This window comes from Protobothrops mucrosquamatus, unplaced genomic scaffold, assembly GCF_001527695.2.
Source record: "Protobothrops mucrosquamatus isolate PMUCROS unplaced genomic scaffold, P.Mucros_1.0 scaffold_157, whole genome shotgun sequence".
NCBI lineage: Eukaryota > Metazoa > Chordata > Lepidosauria > Squamata > Viperidae > Protobothrops > Protobothrops mucrosquamatus.
Window position 1 is genome coordinate 39966 of NW_015386233.1, and position 24924 is coordinate 64889.

General features: G+C 42.5%; 2 protein-coding genes across 2 annotated transcripts in view; one reads left to right on the forward strand and one right to left on the reverse strand.

Moving 5' to 3' along the window:
• CCN4 (cellular communication network factor 4) overlaps positions 1-5562 on the forward strand; it is a gene marked incomplete at its 5' end in the record, with an annotated part of 44764 nt that extends 39202 nt beyond the window's left edge. Inside the window, 3 exons of the mRNA XM_015820900.1 lie at positions 1893-2150; positions 3879-4072; positions 5149-5562. Coding sequence (XP_015676386.1) covers positions 1893-2150; positions 3879-4072; positions 5149-5448 — 752 coding nt within the window. The remainder of the gene's footprint in view (positions 1-1892; positions 2151-3878; positions 4073-5148) is intronic.
• A 1980-nt stretch (positions 5563-7542) lies between these two features.
• LOC107291871 (protein NDRG1) overlaps positions 7543-24924 on the reverse strand; it is a 29478-nt gene continuing 12096 nt past the window's right edge. Inside the window, exons 4-16 of the mRNA XM_015820912.2 lie at positions 24224-24329; positions 22978-23098; positions 21567-21629; positions 20087-20147; positions 18617-18703; positions 18206-18262; positions 17590-17693; positions 16621-16677; positions 14834-14885; positions 13253-13300; positions 11213-11248; positions 10152-10203; positions 7543-9322 (exon numbers count right to left, since the gene is read on the reverse strand). Of these exons, the coding sequence (XP_015676398.2) occupies positions 9063-9322; positions 10152-10203; positions 11213-11248; positions 13253-13300; positions 14834-14885; positions 16621-16677; positions 17590-17693; positions 18206-18262; positions 18617-18703; positions 20087-20147; positions 21567-21629; positions 22978-23098; positions 24224-24329 (1104 nt within the window). The 3' untranslated portion in view covers positions 7543-9062. The remainder of the gene's footprint in view (positions 9323-10151; positions 10204-11212; positions 11249-13252; positions 13301-14833; positions 14886-16620; positions 16678-17589; positions 17694-18205; positions 18263-18616; positions 18704-20086; positions 20148-21566; positions 21630-22977; positions 23099-24223; positions 24330-24924) is intronic.

The window sequence follows — 24924 nt, forward strand, 5'->3', positions numbered from 1 at the left end:
TCTACAATTTTAAATTGGGTATAATTTTATATTATTATAGTGGGTTTTAGGACAGGACAAATAATTTAATTAGTTTTGAATATTTTTAAATATTATGGTATTGCTGTTTTATTAATGTGCCTGTTCACCGCCCTGAGTCCCGCAAGGGAGAAGGGCGGTATATAAATCAAATAAATTTGAATTTGAATTTGAATTTAATCCAATTCTGCTACTCCTTCTTTTGGGGATGATTCCGTGCAATAGCTCACCTCCTCCTTTTCTGCTTTTGCTTTGTGCTTCCAAACCCCTAAGTTGCATCAAGAACACGTAAAGTATTAGTACTGATTTATACTGCACTGGTAAGACCACACTTGCAATACTGTGTCCAGTTCTGGTCACCATGATAAAAAAGAAGAAGATGTTGTGTCTCTAGAAAGAGTGCAGAGAAGAGCAACAAAGATGAGTAAGGGATTGGAAGCTAAAGCATACACTGAACAGTTGCAGGAAGTAACAATGTCTAATCTAATGAAGAGGAAAGGGGTTATACAGTATGATAGCAGTCTTCCAATATTTGATGGGCTGTCACAGAGAAAAGTAGACATTCATGTAGATATTTCATTACCAAACTAGGGAATATCATCAGGGCTGAAGATATTACCCTAGTTGCATAATGAAACTTCCTTCCTTCCTTCCTTCCTTCCTTCCTTCCCTCCTCCCTCCCTTTATAGAAAACCAGTAATATTAGGGCTGTAAGAGGATGTAAAGGATTGAGAAGCTCATTTTGTAAGCTGTCCAGAGTTTTTGAAATAGTGAGAGGGCATATAAATTTACTAAATAAACAAAAAATATTATAGTCCTTCTGTGGACAAGGCATCTCCCGGCCATTCATTAAAACTGCCACATCTTAATTCAGCCCTTTTCAGGAGCCCGCACAAAGACGCAGCTGCTTTCATGAACAAACCATGAAGGTAGCACAGTGTTGGCTTTTTTGGCAGCTGCACCACGCTGCTGGCTCATATTTAAATGATTGTCCACTAGGATGCCGAGATCCCTCTCACAGTTACTACTATTGAGCAAGGTACCCCCTATACTACCCCCTATACAAAATTAATCAAGGAGAGAAGCAACCTAGAACTAAGGAGAAACTTCCTGACAGTTAGAACAATTAACCAGGGGAACAACCTGCCTCCAGAAGTTGTGAATGCTCCAACACTGGAAGTCTTTAAGAAGAGACTGGACAGCCATTTGTCCGAAATGGTATAGGGCAGCGGTTCTCAACCTATGGGTCGCGACCCCATTTGGGGTCGATCGACCATTTCACGGGGGTCGCCAAGCAAGGCTGTCTGCCATTTTTTCCCCCTTTTCTGGCAGGGGGTGGAACCACGCATGCGCGGTGCTCCTGGGCAGGGAACGTCCTCGACTTACGACCGGTTGGGTAGTCCTCGACTTACGACCGGTGTAGTCCTCGACTTACGATCGGTTTAGTCCTCGACGTACGACTGGTTTAGTCCTCGACTTACGACCGGTTGGGGGTCGCAGCATTAAAAAGGTTGAGAACCACTGTTATAGGGTTTCCTGCCTGAGCAGGGGGTTGGATTAGATGACCTGCAAAGTCCCTTCCAACTTTATTATTATTATTATTATTATTATTATTATTATTATTATTATTATTATTATTATTATTATTATTATTATTATTATTATTATTATTATTATTATTATTATTATAAGCCTACTGTGCAAAGTTGTATTATACTATACCTGTACATTTGGTTTTTCTTGCCTAAATGTAGAACCTTACTTTTTTCACCATTGAATTTCATTTTGTTAGATAGCGCTCAGTGTTCAATGTTCAAGACAAAGTGTCGTTCTTCTCGCTAACCTTTTGCTGACGCTCCTTCTTGTCCTTATAGAAATGGTCGGCGTGGGCTGTCTTCTCAATGGAATCAGGTACAACAACGGGGAGAGCTTCCAGCCCAGTTGCAAATATAACTGCACCTGTATCAACGGGGCCGTGGGTTGTATCCCCCTGTGTACTGACTCCAAGCCGCCCCTCGTTTGGTGCCCAAACCCGAAGCAGATTAAGGTCAAGGGTGAATGCTGTGAAGAGTGGGCCTGTGATTATTCAAAGAAAATCAGGAAGGCATCTCCACGGCATCTCTCTTCAGCAGGTAAGATGGGGGTAAGGGAAGCCCAGCAACGAGGACAGGAAACTGGCTTGAAAGTTTGGATTAAACTCCATGAAACAGTGTTTCTCAACCATGGCAAACGTGAAGACGTGTGGACTTCAACTCCCAGAATTCCCCAGCCAGCATTGCTGGCTGGGGAATTCTGGGAGTTGAAATCCACACGTCTTCACGTTGTCATGGTTGAGAAACACTGTCAGAAAGTATGGGGTTTTAGGGTGCATAAAAAGTGGGAATGGATGGGTTGTAATTCATCAAGTTGTGAGAACTCAGCCATGATTGTAGCAACTTTGATGAACCAGATGATCACATTAAGCCTTTGTAAGATTTCTTTTGTTTGGGCAAAGCCCAGCACATGAATTTAACAAATGTATTCTGTTAATCAGGGTGGGATCATGCCTGTTTTAAGCAAGAAACTGGATGGATGACCTTGGGCTAGCCCAGGGGTAGGAAACCTTGGCTCTTTTACGACTCGTGGACTTCAACTCCCAGAATTCCTGAGCCAGCATGGCTCAGCTTGGAAACCTCTCCCTTTCCCCTCAGCATGGCTGGCTCAGGAATTCTGGGAGTTGAAGTCCACGAGTCATAAAAGAGCCAAGGTGGCCTACCCCTGGGCTAATCGCTCTCTTACAGCTTGGGGAGGACCTCTCTATAGCAAATCACTTCTGAGAAATGTGGCCAAGATGGTTGCACAGGCTTGTCTAAGCAGACTACAAGTCAGAACTGCCTTGAAGGCTGACAGAAAAGGGGCTGTCCCCAAGTGTGGAGATGTGCAAAGTGTCTTCAAAAAACCCAAAAGGCAACTTGGACTTTCTTTTTGCCTGAAGACTGTTGAAGGAAAAGTCTTCATCCTGGTTCATCCAAGCCGGGGATAAATAAATAACATGGCGACTGCTTTAGAAAGAAGGTTGCAGTGTATTGAAGAGCCAGACCGAAAGATGGTTCTGGCAGGAAAGAGGAGAGAAAAGAAGGGATGAGCACGTGTGGGTAGTAGGTTTTTATACCCACTGAAGCATTTTGTTTGGAGTAGTTTCCTGTTCCTGTGTTGAGGCTTTGTATTTCCTGTGTCACGTATTCTGACCTGAGTCTGGGTGTGGCTTTCTGGTATTCTTGATGGTGGTGGGTTAATCCTATTATGTCCCAAGGGTTATATCCTGCTTCCCTGGTGATGGGGCTAATGACTCCTAGAGTTTGGGTGGGGTATGCAGATTTTAGGTGTCTTTGTCTTCTTGATCTCCTAGCTGGGGCCTTTCTGATGCTTTACATCTGCATTTGTACAGAGCTGGCTTCTGCTTGGGAGAGAGAGAGACTTGGGGGCAGAGTTGGTTTCTGCTTTTAAAATCCTTTTGAGGAAATATATTTTTCTGCCCTTTTAATATTTCCTTCTCTGGGGGGGGAGCCGACTTCCCACAAGATGTTTCGCTTCTCATCCAGTTCTGTCATCCAAGTCATGGCTGTCCCAAAGGTGCTTTTTCCCAAAGGCTTCCTTTGTTTTTGCTTGAAGAGGTTTCGCTTCTCCTCCAAGAAGCTTCCTCAGTTCTCGTATGAGAAGCAAAACGTCTTAAAGCAAAGATAAAGAAAGTCCAGCTGCCTTTGGAAAAAGCACCTTTGGGACATCCATGACCTGGATGACTGAGAATCTCCACAGACGTTCTCTCCGTGAGACTGATAACAAAACCTCAACTAATTTCATCAGTGCCTTTGCTTTGTCAGTTTATGGAGGAGAAATTGAAACATGGCAGAAGAACTGTATCCAGCAAACATCTTCCTGGAGCCCTTGTTCCAAGACTTGCGGAATGGGCATTTCCACAAGGATCTCAAATGATAACGCCCAGTGCCAGTTTATGAAAGAGAGCCGGCTCTGTATTCTGCGCCCTTGCGAGGTGGACATCACCAAGCACATTAAGGTATCTACTACGTAAGACTAGGTCAATTGAGGGAACTTTTGGAGGGCTGCAGTGGGAGTTTGATCAGGGTTGGACCCCCCCATGGGAAAGGTGGAGGGATAACAGAGTCTGAAGGGATCCTGGAGGTCTGCTAGTCCAACACCCTGCTCAAGCAGGAAACCCTTTCCCATTTCAGACAAATAGCAATAGCAATAAGACATAGACTGCTCCATAGTGCTTTACAGCAGAGGTCCCCAACCTTTTGGGCACAAGGGACCGGTTCTGTGGAGAGAGGTTTTTCTGCAGACTGGAGAATGCGTAGTTTTGTGTGCTGCCTGCATCCCACGGATGGGGCTTTGCTTGTTTGTGCGGACCGGTTGCTGGCATGCCGCGGCCCGGTACTGGTCCATGGACCAGGGTTTGGGGACCCCTGCTTTACAGCACTCTCTGAACAGTTTATATAATCAACATATTGCCCCCAACAATCTGGGTCCTCATTTTATGGACCTTGGAAAGGCTGAGTCAACCTCAAAAGGTGGTCCAATTTCTCCTTGAAAATCTCCAGTGTTGGAGCTTCTGGAGACAAGCTGTTCCACTGATTGTTTTGAGTGTCAGGAAATTCCATCTTAGTTCTAGGTTGCTTCTCTCCTTGATTAGTTTCCATCCGTTGCTCCTTGTCCTGCCTTCTGGTGCTTTGGACCCCTTCTTCTTTGAGGCAACCCCTCAAATATTGGAACACCGCTATCATGTCCCCCTTAGTCTTTCTTTTCATTAGACTAGACCAGGGGTAGGCAACCTCGGCTCTTTTATGACTCATGGACTTCAACTCCCAGAATTCCTGAGTCAGCAGGAATTCTGGGAGTTGAAGTCCATGAGTCATAAAAGAGCCAAGGTTGCCTACCCCTGGACTAGACCTACCCAATTTCATCAATAGAAATTTTGGGCTTAGTTGTGATCATTAAGTTGAAGACTACCTTTATGTTTTCTTTTTCTTTTAGAAAAGCTTGAAAGGATGTCCATTTTGGTCAACTTAAGTCGAATTTGCACCATCCATGATTAATTCTTTTCGTGTCTCTTCTCTTCTCCCTTTCTTGTAGCCTGGGAAGAAATGCTTAGCAGTGTACAGAGGAGAGGAGCCCATGAACTATACGCTCTCTGGGTGCACAAGTAAGGTCAACTACAGGCCTAAGTACTGTGGCCTTTGTATGGATGACCGTTGCTGTACGCCCTACAAATCAAAGTCCATTGAAGTCAACTTTCACTGTCCAGATGGGACCAGCTTTTCCAGGAAAATCATGTGGATTAATGCCTGTTTCTGCAACCTGAGTTGCAAGAACCCCAATGACATCTTTGCTGACTTAGCTCATTATCATGATTACTCGGAAATTGCTAATTGACTTGACAGGAGTTGATGGGAGGGGGGGAAAGGAGAAGCACAAGAGGGAAAAAAAAAAAAACAGGCTGCCAAGACCTACAATGTATTATTACTCTGATTTTACAGAGGGTTAAAAATTAATAATTAAAGAAGAGGTTGTTTTTTTTGTTGTTATTGCAACTGTTTCACCTGGATTTATATATATATATATATATTTCATCATGGTGGCTTAAAGCTGCCTTTGGCTCAATCTGTGGGTTTTAGAAGTCATGCTGGGAACAAATTGTTGGAAAGCAGACCGTTAGAAGGTCTTTGTGCGTTATCTACAGCTGCGTGAGAGACTAAATCAGCTTTTAATATCAGGTTTCTGATCTATCAGGCACAAAATTGCAAAGAAACTAATGGGATATTTCAGCTTTGAACCCGTTTGCCTTTCCTTTCTCCTACATATTTCATAAAGTTCAGTAATAGTGGCACTTAACTTTGTAAATAAGCTCATAAAAGTTACCAGCCTGTTGTATGAGCTAACCAGCTGTGAGCTGAGCCATGTGAGAAATTATGGAGAAAAATGGAGATTTCCTATCCTTGCAAAACCACCATCCGTTTCTGAGCTGTGCATAAAGGAGGGAGCGTTCCCAGGAACAGGGAACACAACTCCCTTCCCTGAAGAAATGGGTCTTTTTCAACTTTAAGGTGGCAAGGCTGGCTTGGGAATTCTGGGAGATCTGTTTCCCCAGCATATAATAATAATAATAATAATAATAATAATAATAATAATAATAATAATAATAATAATAATAACAAAAATAACAATAATAATAATAATAATAAAGTTGGAAGGGACCTTGGAGGTCATCTAGTCCAACCCCCTGCTCAGGCAGGAAACCCTATACCATTTCAGACAAATGGCTGTCCAGTCTCTTCTTAAAAACCTCCAGTGTTGGAGCATTCACAGCTTCTGGAGGTGAGGAGTTCCACTGGTTAATTGTTCTCACTGTCAGGAAATTTCTCCTTGGTTCTAGGTTGCTTCTCTCCTTGGTCAGTTTCCATCTGTTGCTTCTTGTCCTGCCTTCAGGCGCCTTGGAAAATATTCCACACCAGGCACCAGTTTCATGGAAGCCATGGTTTGGCACACAACCTAGCTCCCGTGTGTGTGGAGAAGACGTTTTGCTCGCCCGCCCGGTATAGCCCGGTTCCTAACAATCCATGGACCGGTACCAGTCTGTGGCCCAAGGGTTGGGGACCCTTGTTGTAGAAGCCTTTAAAGTCAACAACCAGTGCCTTCTGGTTCCCCCCCTCAAAGGGCCGTGTTTTTGAGTGGCAAAGACGAGCCAGTGAACAGGGAGATCATGTCTTCAACCTCTGCGCCCCACCAATTTCACATGCTTGGAATTGGCAAATCACCAACTGCTGCTCAGGTTTCACGTGTCCCAAGTTGTTTAAATGCCAGTCTATAGCTACCTAAGCTTCTTTTTATCCTTTCCTAACTGGTCTGATTAAATCAGTGGTTCTCAACCTTTTTAATGCCGCGACCCCCAACCGGTCGTTAAGTCGAGGACTAAACCGGTCATAAGTCGAGGACTAAACCGGTTGTAAGTCGAGGACTACCCAACCGGTCGTAAGTCGAGGACTTTCCCTGCCCGGGAGCACCGCGCATGCGTGGTTCCGTCCCCTGCGCCGGCCGAGGCGTAGCTGGCAAGCAGCAGAGATGGAGCAGGCCGACCATCAGCTGGCCCAGCCCAAGGGAGGTAAGGCACCCGCCGGAAAAGGGGGAAAAATGGCGGACAGCCTTGCTTGCCGACCCCCGTGAAATGGTCGATCGACCCCAAATGGGGTCGCGACCCATAGGTTGAGAACCGCTGGATTAGATGCCCTTTGGTAAACTGCCACCCTCCAGATTTACAAGGACACTGGTTGGAAACTAGCTTAGTTGTGATCTTGACACACAAGAGGTAGGCTAGGGAAGAAAGAAAGACTGACTTTTAATGTGTTTTTTTTTAAAGTCCTGCTCATTCAGTTATTCTTAATAAAAAGCATTATTCCTCCTGCTCCTCTTCCACTCCCCCACAAACAAACCTCCTTATCACTATTCTGGACACACACACAAAAACCCAAACACTGCAAAGTTACAAATTTATTTTGTTTGAAATAAATACAAATAATTCATTAATAAACTTTCCCCCAAATAGGCAAGTCGAGCCTCTCTATTACAATCTGCTATTCCTCATTATAAAGTTTCCAGAACACTTTGAAGTTGTTATTTGAAGGAGGAAAAAACAAACAAAAAAAACCCAAGGCAATTAGCCTTAAGGTGGAAATCAGTTCTCGTGAACTACCTCAGATATTCAGCTCCAGAGATGCTAAATGATGTAAATGCTCAATATCCAAAAATTCATTAGCTATATTAAGTCTTTGTGAAGTAGCAAACAGATCAAGCCAGTGGAAAAATAGATATAATTATGTTTCTATAAAAACTAGAATTCTCATCTATGCCAGAAACCTGTCGAGCTGTCTTGCTCATAGCTTCCCATCCTGTAGCGCTGCAGACACCGGCAAAGTAGCTTTTAAACTGTAGAATCAATACAATCTAATTTTACAATCATCAAACTAAATCTCTTATTACAGCTTTGCCTCTTCCTCCGACATTTTTCGGACATTTATCCGGCCCCAATTTCAAAGTCTTAAGAGGTTGATCAGATAGTTCTTTGTAATCACTATACACGAAATTCCACTGTCTTAATTTACTGCTAGAGTAAATTCAAGAATGAGATGCTTGTTACTTCTGCCCCAAACTCTTTTGAAGCAAATATTGGAGAGGTGAATGAGTGGGTGGGGGTATCCCTGCAGGAAAACCGTGCAACACCAAAGTGGTTTAATTACAGTAAAGACAACAGCTTTATCTATTGCTGCTGCTTCTTAAAGATCACCCGCTGAAATGCAAAATTTAAGACCAAATGTGGTACGTTTCTAAAAACCCCGAACCCTTACTCTTGATTAAGCAGCATGAAAGGACTGCAACTAAGTTCTCAGGTCTGGAATCTCCAAAAGGCAGTGGGCTTTGCCTCCCAAGTTGTATCGATTTCCCCGTTTTTAATGTGGTTGTGTAGCAAATAAAGAGCTTGGATGCTATCCATGAAGCCGGTCACTCAACTCCCTTTGAGGAATAGGTATAGTCAGACCTGAGGATGAAGAGTTTTGAAAATCTCTCACTGTTTTCTTTTCTTTCTTCCTCACCTCTCCTTCCACAATGAAGTCTTAAAATCAGATTGGGAAAAAAACCAATACGGTTTCATTTTTAGAACTGGGTAAAAGGAGAGCCAAAGATGACCCACGACCCATGAGCTTCAGGCAATCAGTTTCCGAAAAAGACAGAAAGAATAGGTTGCAATTTTGGATCTTATAGATCAATAACTGGATGAGTGTTAAAAGCCATCTAGAAGTAGCTGGAAAGAAGATCAGCCATTTGATTAGGGAAAGAGAGCATCTGAGATGTTTGGTGTTTTTTTTTATTGGTCCCCATGGATTTGAGGAAGGGAGGGGCAGAGATCCATTTGTTATGGGGAACACCTTAGGTTAAATATTGCAATGCACAGCCTGAGGCGGCTTGATCATGGTTTTGGACTAGGCCAGCATCATTTAACAGGACACTTCCATTGACTTGGGGCTCGACTGTCCACTGGTCTTGGCAGAATTAGAACTCAGCTCGATGTCTGCGGCAGCCTGATTCCGGGGAGCTTCCCCAGTTTGGGCCCTGCTTCTGGGGCCCTCGCCTGTGTGAGACCGACTTCGGGCACCTTCCGCGGTGTGGGATCGGCTCCTGTTCCCTTCCATGGATGTGACACTGGAGCCGGAAGCTGTGCGGGATCTCATTAGTCTGGTCATGCTTGCGGAAGGCACTGTCAACGGGAAAACTCGGCGTTAGGAGGAGATACATTCATTTGCAATGACCATTATTTAAAAATGGAGGAGGGTGTGTGTGTGTGTGTCTGTGTTGCATGCAGTTTTTTCAGCCAAGAACCAAATTAGGCCACGGATGAAAGCGTGAGTAAGATCAGGATAAGAAATACATTGCTTTATTTATTTATTAACTGATCTTACTGTCAGGCATCAAAGATCAGGTCCACAGGTAAAGGTCCAATTAATCTGATTTATGACTACTCAGGCCTACGCACAGCAATCTTCTCAACTAATAGCTAGTACCTGCTTGGAATTAGGTAGGGGTCAACAAAATTCAAGGGGGGTTGCCCTTAGTTTGGCTTGTAGCTACATAGAGATTCTAGACTCGCCCCTCTTTTAACTCCATCCCCAGTTCTGCCACTCCTTCCATTATACTTACATAGTTAACAGAATTATTTTTCTCCTTTTTCATGATGGTTAACGTTTATCGCATTAAAACATGTATATATGGGGAGGCTCTGGAGACTACACCCAAGGCTCCAAAGAACAGGGTTTATTTATGTAGTTTTTCTACCCAATACCACAAGACAAAACCCCAAGACAAAAATCTACTGATTATAAGTGTTTATAAGATTATAAGAAGAAGGGAAGAAGAGAGAACCACAAAATCTCCAGAGATAACAATAACCAAAGCAGACCATCAGTCAGATATATCGGGACTTCTCGAACAAAAGCAACTGAATGCATCGTACACAGTTTCAGCCACACAGACAACCACCTGGGACAGCAACTTAGCCAAAAAATTTTTTTCAAGCAACAACTACTTACTGTATCCCATTCCCTGGATGAAGTATTTGAAAGCTTCAGCAAGCTTGGCAGGCTGTAAAAAGGAAACGCAGCATGAATGTAATTATCACCTGTTATTAAATATTTCCAAAAAAGGAGATTTGGACAAAGAGTAGTCAAAACAAAAGACCTCAGATCCATTGAATGCGTTTACAACTGTGGAAGAAATTGCCAGCTTAAATATCTCTGAGACCCAACACTAAAACCTATGATGAAGTCACCTTGGTATGGTTACCTAATTCATAGTCTGGTTAGTTAGTTAGTTGGTTATTTATTTACTTCCTGGCCTTTATTATTTTTACAAATAACTTAAGGTAATAAATATATACAGCACAATTTTTTTCCTCCTATTTTTCCCCCACAATAACAACCCCGTGAGGTGAGTTGGGCCTGGCTGAGGAATTCTGGGAGTTGAAGTCCACAAGTCATAGAAGGGCCAAGTTTGAAGACCCCTGGACTAGAACACAGTCTCTTTGTTTGTTTTCTAGTCAGCTACCTTAACCACTAGATCAGTGGTTCTCAACCTTTTTAATGCCGCGACCCCAACCGGTCGTAAGTCGAGGACTAAACCGGTCGTAAGTCGAGGACTAAACCGGTCGTAAGTCGAGGACTACCCAACCGATCGTAAGTCGAGGACTTTCCCTGCCTGGGAGCACCGTACATGCGTGGTTCCGCCCCCTGCGCCAGCCAAGGCGTAGCTGGCAAGCGGCAGAGACGGAGCAGGCCGACCACCAGCTGGCCCAGCCCAAGGGAGGTAAGGCACCCACCGGAAAAGGGGGAAAAAATGGCAAACAAAAAAAATGGCGGACAGCCTTTCTTGGCGACCCCCGTGAAATGGTCGATCGACCCCAAATGGGGTCCCGACCCACAGGTTGAGAACCACTGCACTAGATCAAAATGGCTGCTCTCAATTCTACCTATGGAGTTTTGCTTTCCAACACAGATGGTAAGTATAAATAAATGGATCTGGTTTGCAATAGACCAAATCTTGTGAAATTCTCTTCAGTACTCATTATTTCCGGTCGCCCCAAATCAATTCTCACCTGGGAAACCTGAGGAAGACCACCACAGTCAGCCATCTGCAAAAGAAAAAGTAGTCAGTAATGTTTTAATTTTTTAAAAAATCCTACTTTCTCAACAATACCAGTTTACTTGCCCTGACTTTACAACCATCTATATAGGAAGAACAGATTTTATCATTGGATGCGAGAAGCAAAAAGATTTCTGGATATATCATAGAGACATTAAAGAGATGTTTCTGTTTAAAGGTGGGGATGTATTTTTACCCTTCTGGCGATAATGTTCACTCAGAAATCTGTAATATTAAATCTGAAATATTAAAATTCAGAAGAATTTTAAGGAGGGGTTTCTAACCAAAGTAATATTCCATTTTAGCTGGAGATTCCTAATGCCTGCTGGTAAAGGGATAGAGAAGATACTTATTTTCCAAATGGAATAATTAATAATAATAGCTAAGAGGTCTTAACCCACACTTTGTTCATAGCATATAACGGGATCTTCAAACTTGGCCCTTTTATGACTTGTGGACTTCAACTCCCAGAATTCCTCAGCCAGGCACACTGGCTGAGGAATTCTGGGAGGTGAAGTCCATAAGTCATAAAAGGGCCAGGTTTGAAGACCCCTGACATATAATGTCCTTCATATCAGTCCTTCAGATATGCTGACCTTCAACTCCCAGAATTCCACTCAGTTGTTTGGGAATTCTGGGAATTCACAGGCAAATACATCTGTACTGGTAGGCACCAAATTAGGGAGGCTATTCTCTACCACAGTTCTGCTGAATGAATATCCCTTATTTCTTTTTTTGTTTTAGTCTCCATTTCTTTGTGAGAATGGGCAAGTTACTAGCTGAAAAGGCATAAATTAACTAAATGAATGATGACTGGATTCACTATGCAAAGTTTGGAGTTAAAGCATTTGAGGGGTCTGTACGGTTTGAGGGAAAACTCTGGACAAAACCAATTGTTGACGAATTGTTATCAAATTTCCAGAACGGAACTATAACTCTGAAGGTTCTGCCATCCTTCAGATCCATCAGCATGTTTTTGATTCACCGCCCAACTTCTAAACGAAACAAACCGTTTGCATTGGTGGGAAAAATCTGAAAGAACTTTCCACCCGCCCAATGGACCGTCGTTCTGTCCCCCTTTGCCAGATCAGGAATATAGGAAAAATTGTTAATTCTGTTCCAAATGGCACCCCGTCATCACCAGTACGAAATGGACCCCTCCATCCACTCAAAGACTAAATATAGAACGAGGAATGTGAACAAATGGCTCGAGTTCCAGAAAGATCTGTCTGGCAGTACCCAGAATGCCCGAAGTAAGCTCTCATCCCCAGAACCTTCTTAAGTGTTTACTGTATTAAGCTCGATACAGATCAATCGTATACGGTAGGCTATGAAATGGTCCACGTTTACCGTGTGAACCTGCACGCTTCCCTCCTAGCAGGATTAAAATCTATTACGGGATAAATTTCTAAACATAGTAGTAGCGTTACCTTCTGACCCCCTAATTACATTTAAGAGCCCTAATGCCTGTGCAAAAATGTAGGTCAGTGATTCTGCAGTCAAGGAGAAGGGAGACTTCCATACGTCTAGCCTCCAGCTTCCCGCCTCTCCTTGATTTCACTACCATTTGCTAGTTTATCTCCAAACCAGTTGCACTGCTCTAAGTACTAATGCCTGGATCAAAACACTCTAGTCCGGGAGTGGCCAACCTTGGCCACTTCAAGACCCGTGGACTTCAACTCCCAGAATTCCCCAGCCAGCCATGCTGGCTGGGGAATTCTAGGAGTTGAAGTCCACGGGTCTTCAAGTGGTCAAGGTTGGGCATGCCTGCTTCTAGTCCTTTTCACAACAATTTGAACTCTTTCTTACAAATCCCAAGGAGCTCTGCCTTGGGCCCAGTGGTGGGATTCAAATATGCGAACAACCGGTTCTCTGTGTGGATGCCACTTCCGGAAGTCCATTCTGGGCCTGGGCCATAAAAAATTAGCTACCGGTTCTGCCGAAGTGGTGCGAACCGGCTGAATCCCACCACTGCTTGGACTCCAGCGGTTACCTTTAGAAGCGTAGTCTTTGTTGGGTCAAGTTTAGCGTTGCAGTCCACCTGTGAGGAAAAGGAACAGAGAGAAGGAAAGAGAAGCTGAGTTTTCATATCACACCTTCAGAAAAACCTCTTGTATGCAGCTTTACTTGCTTTAAGGCTAAGTCCCAACTAGCGAAGGAATTCCATTAGAAGTAGTCTCCAACTTCCAGCCGTTCATTTGGTGACCGTTTGAAGTCACAACGGTGTTGTAGAAAGTGACTTACAACCAGTTCTCGCACCGATGACCGGCCGCAGTGTCCTCCACGGTGACCATTCTGATTTGGGGTGCTTGGCAACTATCACACATTTATCACGCGATGACGGTTTGTGAGCTCGGCCAGCTCCGAACAAGCAAAATCAATGAGGAAGCAGCAATTTGCGATTACGTGGTGTTTCACTTAATGACAGCACCACTTAACAACGAATTGTCCAATCTCTACTAGGGCGGTAAGTCAAGAACTACCTGTAGAGGATTTTCGGAAGTCACTAATGAAATTCTGGATGCTTAAAAAGAATATCACTGGATATTCCATTATTTTTTTCTGATGCTCCACTGCTTCTTAACAGGCAGGAACAGGAATTGTTTTCCTGTTTTTCACAAATCTAGCTTAAGGTTGCAAAAGTTCAAAGCTGGCAGCGGCTCCCATTAACTCTCCTTTGCTCTCCCCATTTTACTTATTTGCTGGCATTCAAAAAAACAGGACTTCTGAAATTATGCCGTAAACCCCATGTAGCCTGAGGACCCCAAGTTATCTATCTACCCCAGGTTTCAGGACTGTCAGCTACGAAAGGAATTTAATCCCTATCCTTGTCTCTCACCAGCTGCCAGGATGCTTTCATTTCGATTCCTGCTTGAACAGACGACTGGATTTAATATCCAAATGACCCACTTCCAAACCTGTGCTATTCTTTAGATCGGGAGAGAAACTCTCATTGTTGACTACAGGTACTGCTTTTTATCCCTGTAAGAACTAAATTGCCTAGTTGGAATTTTTCACTGAAAACATGATGCAAGTAGATAAGGCTGTGATTAAGTAGCTTCACTTAGCCATGAAGCTTAATGAGTAGCTTCAATTAAATCATTACTCTTCGGTCTAACCTGATTTGACTGAAATGGGTGAGGAATACAATTGTTGGGATTATTTTCAAGGTGCCAGCTTGAGATGGCTAGTCTCAACCTATCTCAGAAAGTTAGAAAGATATGATGGCAATCAACTCACAGAATTGATCTATCTTGGCCCAGGATCCAGAATTCCAGGTGAGAAAGCAGTCATACTGGCTGTACTTAATATTTTATATCTCAGCCTTGGGAACTGGTACATTATTAGACTTGGGTTATCAGTCCTAGATAAACTGCTAATTTCCAAAAGTTGTTCCCCCCCATCTCCAAGTAACTTTAATGGACTGTTAGTGACCTTATTTCAAATCCTGGAGGGCAGAAGTCAAAATAAACAAGATGCGATCCTTAAAGAGAAATACCGAATGACGCTGCATGCTCAAGAGAAAACTGGGGTTTCATTCATTCATTTTCTGCCTTTGCTGTTATGTACGTACCACAGCGTCAACTGCAGGAGAGCTGTCTCCAACCACCAACAGTGCAGGGCACCTGAAAAAACACACAATTAAAATAGTCATTTCATAATGCTCAATGGCTTTGCACTTCTTTAAGGAAGTGATTCTAACTGTATCAGAAAAAAAACGAAGTTGTTGGTTGAGCAAATCAGACTCAAGGTGTTGGCTTGTTGACTAAATAAACCCATTAATTTTCGTAAAAACCTAAACACAGCCAAACTGTTGCAGTCTACTGAAAACCGTCAAAAGTTTATTTAGGAGAATATGAGTAATGCCGGATTTTTTCCCCCACCCCACCCCCAAATACATAAAGGCAATTTCAAAAGTGATGATTATGCTAGCTTTAATGTTTGCACTTTTTAGCCCAAACAGCGATATAACATAAATACTTCTATCACTGCAGTAGCTCTTAGTGCCTTGCTCCCTGGTTGCTGCTATGATAGGCTAAAAATCTTTTCATTTTCACCATAACAAAACCGAATGTACGGTTGGAAATCTAATTTAGAGACTCGGGGACCCATTTCTATTCAAGGATCAGTTTCTTCTGCAATCACTAATTCTTGGCTTCTACCATTTATCGTTTTTGTCTTTTTGGCGAGTATCTTAAGAGTCAGTGTTGACTCCTGGTGATGGCCTGGACAAGTCCCTGCGGCCTTCTTGGCAAAGTTTTTGAGGATTTGCCCTTGCAATCCAACCCTCCTTCCTAGGGCTGAGAGGCAGTGACTGGCTCAAGATCTCCTTGTAATAATAATAATAATAATAATAATAATAATAATAATAATAATAATAATAATAATAATGATGATGATGATGTTGGAAGGGACCTGGGAGGTCATCTAGTCCAACCCCATGCGCAGGCAGGAAACCTTATACCATTTCAGACAAATGGCTGTCCAGTCTCTTCTTAAAGACTTCCAGTGTTGGAGTATTCACCGCTTCTGGAGGCAGGTTGTTCCATTGGTTAGTTGTTCTAACTGTCAGGAAGTTTCTCCTTAGTTCTAGGTTGCTTCTCTCCTTGATTAGTTTCCACCCGTTGCTTCTTCTCTTGCCTTCAGGTGCTTTGGAGAATAGCTTGACTCCCTCTTCTTTGTGGCAGCCCCTGAGATATTGGAAGACTGCTATCCTGTCCCCCCTCGTCCTTCTCTTCATTAAACTAGACATACCCAATTCCAGCAACCGTTCCTTATATGCTTTAGCCTCCAGTCCCCTGATCCTGTTTGTTGCTCTTCTCTGTACTCTTTTTAGAGTCTCAACATCTTTTTTACATCGTGGTGATCAAAACTAGATGCAGTAAACCACAATTTATTTCTTAAATTGGTATGGTCCAAATTGCAGTAGAAACTGGGAAGGTGGTTTTATAATAATCTTGGGTCAAAAGATAACGTTTATTGTCATTTTTTTTCTTGTGGGCACAATGGCACACATTAAAAAAAATGAAATTTAGTTGCCTCCTCTCAACGTGTACACATACAGAACACACATTTAAAACATACTAGTGGACTCCACTTACTACCATGTTCTTAGCATTGGCCTTCATCAACTGAGGCTGACTTTTGGCAAGGTCAACTATCAGCTTCTGATCAAGGCTACATTAGCTAGGGCTGTTAAGCCACCCTTTTGGTGAGCCAGCATTCCCCCCCCCCTTTGTGTATTTTGCAATGTTGTTGGCATCACCAGGATTTTTACCCTTTGCAGAAAGAAGGCCAAGAAAATTCTACGTCCCCTTTTCTAACCCAACATTTAAAAGGCAGATTGTAACAAAAACTTACTGCAGAGTAACAACATTTACTCCTGGAGCCGGACGCTCAATGTCTAGATCTCTTCGGCTATAAAACAGACAGGAAACAATTGTAGGAAGTTATTACATATGCAACTTTTAAAGCCCGTTTCCCCCCAAAAGTAGGAAGAAGCCATCAATATGAGAGTTGTGGCTAATGTGTATTCCCAACTAAACGAGTAGATGTTTAGAGGACTGCTAATCTGGCACTCTAGCTTTCAATTAAATTTTGAGTACAGGTAGTCCTTGACTTACAACAGCTCATTTGGTGACCGTTCGAAATTAAGATGGCATTAAAAAAAATGACTTATAACCGTTTTTCAATACTTATGACTGTTACAGCAGCCCTGTGGTCACATGATCAAAATTCAGACGCTTGGCAACTGGTTCATATTTATGACGGCTGCTGTGTCCCAGGGATCATGTGATCACTTTTGGCCACCTTCCGACAAACAAACTCAAACTCTGAAGCCAGATTCACTTAACAACCATGCCACTAACTTAACAACTAAAATGATTCACTTAACAACTGTGGCAAGAAAGCTCATAAAATGCGGCAAAACTCACTTAACTGTCTCACTTAGTAGCAGAACTTTTGGGCTCATTGGTGGTGGTGGTAAGTCAAGGACTACCTGAATTCAGTGTTGTTCCAAAAGATTAAAAAGCATAACGCCCAGATCTGAAAAGTTTACTCAACAGAAGGAAACAAATGTCATCAGATCTATCACTCTTTAAGTTTTAATACTCCCTTTCCTTCCCTCTCTCTGGAATTCTCCCTTCAAGGGGTTTTCATCGACAAGTTTAAAAGTCAAGTGGGAATCTCAAGTTTACAACTAAGCTTCTCATAGGAGCTGTGTAGAAGGATCTCCAAAACAATCTGGGATCCTGTTACCGATTCCCCCCTGATTAGCCAACAGCAAATATTTTCCAATGTGTTTTGAGAAGCTCGCTGGCCTATTACCTGTTGTAAGAGTTGACAAATAGATGGAGATTGTTCTGGTTCATGTCACCGATGATGTGCTGGCGGTAAGTATGGATCAAATCGTGGCTGCTGTGAATCTCCTCCTAGATTTCATGTAGGCATGGATATAAGGTTAGGGAGTGAATTTGTAACAACCACCTAATCAAGGAACCACAATGTACACTCCCACCAATACTGACAGGGCAAGTCACCTGTATATCAACAGAGAGCAAACCCCACTCCTTTCTAGCATTGAGGGTGTTACCTAGTTGGCTAATGAAATGAGGGAGGGAGGGAGAGGGAGAGGGGGAGAGGGAGAGAGAGAGAGATATTGGGCCTAACCAAATAAGATAAAAAATAATAACAACAGGAAAATGTAAAATAATTCTTCTATTGCAGGGGTCTTCAAACTTAGCCCTTTTATGACTTGTGGAACTTCACTGGCTGAGGAATTCTGGGAGTTGAAGTCCACAAGTCATAAAAGGGCCAGGTTTGAAGACCCCTGTTCTATTGTATGGCTAGCACACCTTGGCTACAATCAATTATTAGTATCCTGAGCAGTAAGATGAAGGTTGAGCTTTATATTTTAATATGACTGTTCAAGAAGTAGGCTTACCTTGGCAAAGAGATGTGAAATGACCATCTCTGGTAAAGCATGAGCCCATCCAGAAATCTAGACATTGTGTTTTTTTTTTTTTAAAAAAAAGAAAGTACATTAGGATAATTTAAATATTCCATCGATCATGTATCATTACCTAAGTTATGTAATACACTGACATTCAATTATATACTTCAAGAACTACACTTCCTTCCCTCATTAAATATATCATCCTGAAAGGATACACTGGCCTCTTATATTGTATGAATTTCTCACTCTAGAGTTTCAACGGATGAAGAAACATTAAAAACAACAATAACTTGGCTATGAGTCCCAAATAAACCCAAATGTTTATTTCTGCAATCCCTGCACTTCTAAGCACACCTTGATCTGTTTTTAAGGTTAGTTTAAACAAATGAGGTTTTTTACCTTGGTTGCGGCCCAGTCCATCCACCCTTCGGCACATGGATTGACGTTGATAAGAACGAGTCCTTCCACCATATCAGGATAGTTAAGCTGCAGATTGAAGAGGCACATGAGCAAACAGCCAGATGCAGAGACAGAAGCAACCTAGAACTGAGAGAAGCAACCTAGAACTAAGGAGAAATTTCCTCAGTTAGAACAATTAATCATGGAACGACTTGCCTCCAGAAGTTGTGAATGCTCCAACACTGGAAGTTTTTAAGAGGTTGTCTGAAATGGTATAGGGTTTCCTGCTTGAGCAGGGGGTTGGACTAGGAGACCTCCAAGGTCCCTTCCAACTCGAATAGAGTAGAGTAGAGTAGAACAGAATAGAAGCTGGAAGGGACCTTGGAGGTCTTCTAGTCCAGCCCCCTGCTCGAGCAGGAGAACCTATATTGTCTCAGACAAGTGGATGTCAGGTCTCTTCTTAAAAACCTCCAGTGATGGAGCGCCCATGATTTCTGGAGGCAAGTTGTTCCACTGGTTGATTGTCCTCACTGTCAGGAAATTTCTCCTTAGTTCCAGGTTGCTTTTCTCTTTGGTTAATTTCCAACCATTGTTTCTCGTCCTTCCATCTGGTGCTTTGGTGAACAACATGACCCCCTCTGCTGCTGCTGCTGCTGCTGCTGTTGTTGTTGTTATTATTATTATTATTATTGGAAGAGAGGTAAAACATGGGAACTTTTTTTGAGGAAGAGGATTTCCTTCGCATATCATTATTCTGAAGATCTGTTGGAAGTGGACATTTATTTATTAAATAGATACACCCAGTAACCATCTTATTTGAAGATAATTTTAAGGTCTTCCAGGGCAAACAACATGTCGCGTGCAGAGGGTCTGCAAGAGTTCAGAACTCCTTAGAGTTCTGAACTCTTGCACATCGGAGCAGTATTGTCACCTGAATGATACAAATTGGGTTTTTCTGTTGTGGTGGGGAGTAAATAAGAAATTGTCAAGCGCTGGAAATCAGGAGTCCAGGCAGTTCAATTGAATATATAGGTTTATTGTGTGCTAAAGCTTTTTACAAGAGTCTGAACTACTAATGGTAGTAGTAGTACTAGTAGCAAACTAGTGGTAGATAAAATTCAATGGAATTCAAAGAGGGCTGGACTTAGATCTCTTGTGGGCACAAAGGGATTTAAGACTAATGATGCATTTGACCCCTCCCTCAAGCTCAGCCTGGTCATCTCCTACAGAAATATTATGAAATATTTCCACTCTGTACTTTGGCTGCTCAAGTCTCAGCCATTTCTTGGTGAAGAAGTTACGTCACATTTTGATTTTTGTTTGACACTAGATGTCCGCTACTCAATTAAAGTTGAGCATATCAGAAGACGTGAAGCTGAAAACAGTGTCCTGTACTCAAGTTTATAGTACCGTAGTTACACAAAATGTGCAACTAGAAGGGAAGCAGACCCACCCCCATTCCCAACTTACAGCAAATCGTGTTAAAATGTAGGCCCCAGCTCCAGTTCCCATTCCGATCACGCTTTTCAGTCTAAAAAACAAAACCAAAACCCAGCAAGTTAGAAATAAAATTATGGATATTTAATGTATGTATGTATGTATGTATGTATGTATGTATTAAAAAGGAACGTGAAGTCAAGTATTGGTTTCTAATGCCTTCCACTTCTGAATATTCTATTTCATATTCAATATGCATCCCAGTTGCTCCATGCCCATATAGAACAGAATGAAGGTCATTTGGACAAGGTAGCACCATCCAACTATTTCCATTCCCTCAACAAACAGGCAAGCAAAAAACAAACAAAAATTGTCAACAGCAGTAGCCCTTAAAGATGGCATGAAGATTTAAGAGTTGACCTCATGCTCTAGATATGTCAAGGTAAATAGTTCAGTCTTAGCTCCCATCCACAAAGCAAATATTTGCTTTAATCATATTGACTAGTTTAATAATTAGCTCTGCAGGTTTTAGACTTCTTCGTACAAGAACAGATTTGGCACAACTTAGATGCAGAAAGGAGGCGGCTAAGTAGCGCAGCCAGTGGCGTAGCGTGGGTTGTCAGCACCCGGGGCAAGGCACCCCCCCCTCCACAGTGGGCGGCGTCGGCGACCCGGCGGCTCGGATCGGATTCGCACAGCCAGCACTGCAAAGAGAGTGAGTGAGCCAGGCAGAGAGCTGCGAGTGCGAGCGCGCCCCCCCAGATGTTGCGCCCGGTGCGGCCGGCCCCCCCTGCACCCCCCACGCTACGCCTCTGAGCGCAGCAAACATTTAAGTAAAATTGAGTTTTCTTTATATTGAAATTTAAACGAAACATATTGCTTAATAACCAGTCAACCTTTTAATTCAGAAACCTACCACAGAATCCACAGAGGGAGTAAATTTAGATATTTCTCTACTAGTGCAGAGGTCCCCAACCTTTTGGGCACCAGGGACCAGTTCTGTGGAGAGAGGTTTTTCCATGGACCGGAGGGTATGTGATTTTGTGTGCTGCCTGCATCCCGTGGATGGGGCTTTGCTTGTTTGTGTGGACTGGTTGCTGGCATGCTGTGGACCGGTACTGGTCCACGGACCGGGAGTTGGGGACCCCTGTACTAGTGGACTCATAACAAAATAAAATATGGTTTGGGGATGTGGCAGATGGAACTTCAAGAACCTGCTTCTAAAAGCAGAACGTTCAACACATCTATTATTACTATATCTGTCAGATGTGGAGGTTTTCTTTTTTCAATTAACCAGCGCAGCCAGAGAGATGTGGAATCCTTCAACCATGAGTGCTCCAAAATACAAAGGATTCTAAAACCTCTCCACTTCTAATAACATTCAGAGAAAACAAGACAGATAGGTGACAGTTTTCTTAGATGTTCTGGGGATGTTGTGAAGGAACAGGAAAATGGTTTCCCTGAAGCTTGACTGAAAAACTTGAAGTTTCTATTAGCAGACAATGCTACTCACCCAAATTGTTTCAGGACTCCAGGGAGCATTTCAGACAGTTGATCCATGGAAGGATACATGTACCTATAAAACAAATGTTAGAAGGACATCACTTGTTTTCTAAAGCATGAAAATTGTTGTACTCGTTCTACTTCATTCTGGGTTGGGTCATCTCAAACCTAGCTCCTCACTTAAGAAGGATTCAGGGAAAGTGGAACAGGTTCAGAGGAGGGCGGCAACAACAACAACAAACCAAGCAGTAGAAACTCAGACCAGCAAAGACAGTTTGAAGGAACTGGGTTTGTTTAGCCTTGAAGAAAGATAACTAGAGGGAACTGTGGCACATTACAAATCCTTTAAAGCAGGGGTCTTCAAACCTGGCCCTTTTATGACTTGTGGACTTCAACTCCCAGAATTCCTCAGCCAGCCACGCTGGCTGAGGAATTCTGGGAGTTGAAGTCCACATGTCATAAAGGTGTCAAGTTTGAAGACCCCTGCTTTAAAGGATGCCACGTCAAAAAGGGCAGTTTTTCCAACATTCTTAAATTGCAGCATTCCAGTATTAGGTTCAAGTTACAGGAAGGCAGAACTTCCTAACAGTAAAACCAGTCTGAGATCAGACATGACTAACCAAAGAGGTGGTGGGTTTCCACTTACTGGATTTATACAAGAGATGGTTAGACTACCCAAACAGGAGCTTGGACTTGATGACCTTGAAGGCTCCTTACAATTCTAGCCACAATCCCGTAACCATTAACAATACGGTACCAATTACTAAACAAGCCCATATGAGATCTAGATGCCATCTACAGATAGTCCTTGACTTATGACAACTTAGCCCAGCATTTCCATTGCTAAGCAATACAGTTAAGTGAGTTGAGCCCATTTTACAACCTTTTTGCCAGTTATTAAGTGAATCGCTTCAGTTGTTAAGTGAATCGTGTGTGTGTGTATACGTGTGTGTGTGTGTATAAAATTTTTTAACCACCCACCTCCCTTATAGAATCAAGCAGTTGTTAAACGAATCTGGCTTCCTCCATTGACTTTACTTGTCAGATCCCAGCTGGGAAGCTTACAAATGATGATCACATGACCCCAGGAATACTGAACTGTCAAAAACCAGCACCCTAATTTTGATCATGTAACCATGGGGATATTGCAACGGCCATAAGTTTGAGACCTGGATATAAAGGTTATTCCCCCCCCCCCCCCGCTGTTGTAATTTCAAACGGCCTGGAGAAGAATTAAGAATCTTAATTCTTCCTGGAGAAGAATTAAGAATCAGGAAATTAAAAATGTGCTTCAGAAAACAACAACAACAAAAACCTGGCCAGTAAAATCCATCCCCCCCTCCATTTCCCATATGAATAATTTTGGAATTGAGACTATAAAATCTGAATTAAAATCCACAGAATTAGCAGGAGCCACTAACCCAGGCGGGAAAGAGGGCGCTCCGTCTTGCTGTCCAGGGGCATCCACGTGGCAGACCGCAAAATGCTGGGTGATTTCCTGCATGTCCTCATAATTGAAGAGGGGGTTGAAGCACGTTTTGTCTTTGGAGGGAAGCAGAGGAGAAGGCAAAACTTGGAAAAGGGCGTTCTCAGGATTGAGTAACCGCCGAGTACGACAGAGCCCTTACAACTTTATTGCACAGTGAAATGGACAGACGCTCTAGGTCAGCTTGTGACAATCTATGTCCCTATGAAAATAACGATGCTTCCTTTATAGAAAAAGCCAATGGGCATTTAGGGAAAGCAATTTTTCAGGAAAGTGGGCTGCACACTGGGCTGCTTTATTTCTCTGCACTTTTTGCAACACAAATTTGAAAAAAGAGCTTCTTCTTCATAGTGTGAATATGTGGGCTACTCCAAGTCAAGCTTTTCATCAATTTTCATCAATTTTCATCACTTGGATCTGTAGTTCGCACAACGCTCGTTTCTGGTTCCTGGATGAAAGAACTAATCCCCAAACCATTTTCCTGTGGCCTTTCTGACAGCGAATATTTCGCTCTGCAAAAATGCAGATTCATATTTAAAAGCAAAGTGTAGTCCTCGGCTATTGTGCAGCCACAGCTAAAGTGGACTTTGCTATAGCGAAGATTTGACGAGGGATTCCTAAAATTTAAATCCCACACTTTTAGCGTGAACAATTCACAACCGCTCTGGGTCAACCAAGGAATTTCCGCCCGTCGTGAATTATCCAGCAGCTCACAAAAATTAATAAAAAATATTTCTTTGCCTATTGTGTTGTACTAAGCCATAATGTGGTGAGTATTGTGTGAAATTTGCCACTGTGATTTTCAAACTCTGGATTTCTTTTTTTCTTTTTTTGCCATACCACTGTAGTTTCTTCAAAAGCCAATTGAAACAAGACATAGTTTAGCATCATATGTGAACTCAGCCAATGTTACATTGACACTTCATTAAGACCAGTCGTTCTAAATTTTTTTACCCTTCGGGTATGTCAGGACCGTATCTCCCATAATTCTCAGGCAGCTTGGAAACTGGGTGAGAATCCTGGGAATTGCAGCCCCATCACACAGGAAGGATACCTTATTTGGAAAAGCTACATTAGATCACAAATCACAAAACAGAGTAACTAAGCCAGAAAGAAGAAGAAGTTCTCCACTGCATGCTAGTTATGAGAATGGGCAAGACAATCCAAGATGACACACTTACGATTCAAACCAATATCATGGTATGTTAGAATAGCAGGTCTGTTTCCCCGGGGTGTTCCACACATGGTGACATGGACTGACCCATGGACTGTTTCAATGTCTTGTTCCTGTGGAGGAAGGCAGCAAATTAACCATTAGCACCTCAGCAAATAGGCTTCTGAATCCCACCAAGTATTTAACATTCAATCAAAACTACTTTAAGTAGTTCTGCTGGATTCTGTTCACAACATCTGCAAGTCTATCATTCAAGTCCTTAGTGACAAATTATCAATTTGTACTTACAGGGGCTAAAAAAACGTCCTTAATAACAAGCTATTTGGAGTTCCCGTTGGAATAAAGAGGAGTAAAAATTAAAGAGAGGATCAAACTAGAAGTTGAGTTGACTACCGTTTCTTTGAGGGGTCCTTGGTGCTCTCTGAGCACGGTTGTTTTCTTTTCTTTTTCCCCAATTTTTTTATTAATTTTCCAATATTACATTTACATATTTGAAAAGTAGTGTGGCGGCTGAGCACAGTAATTCCATTACATTTGAATATCATCAGTACAAATCTCAAAGTATTACAACAACTAATTCCCCCTCTTTCCCCCATAATATCTACTGTCATATTCAAACCAATACATTTCTTATTCTATCAATCAAACAAAAAATACCTTTCTAGTATTCATCAATGATCTTCAGTCTATACATATCTTAATTAATTT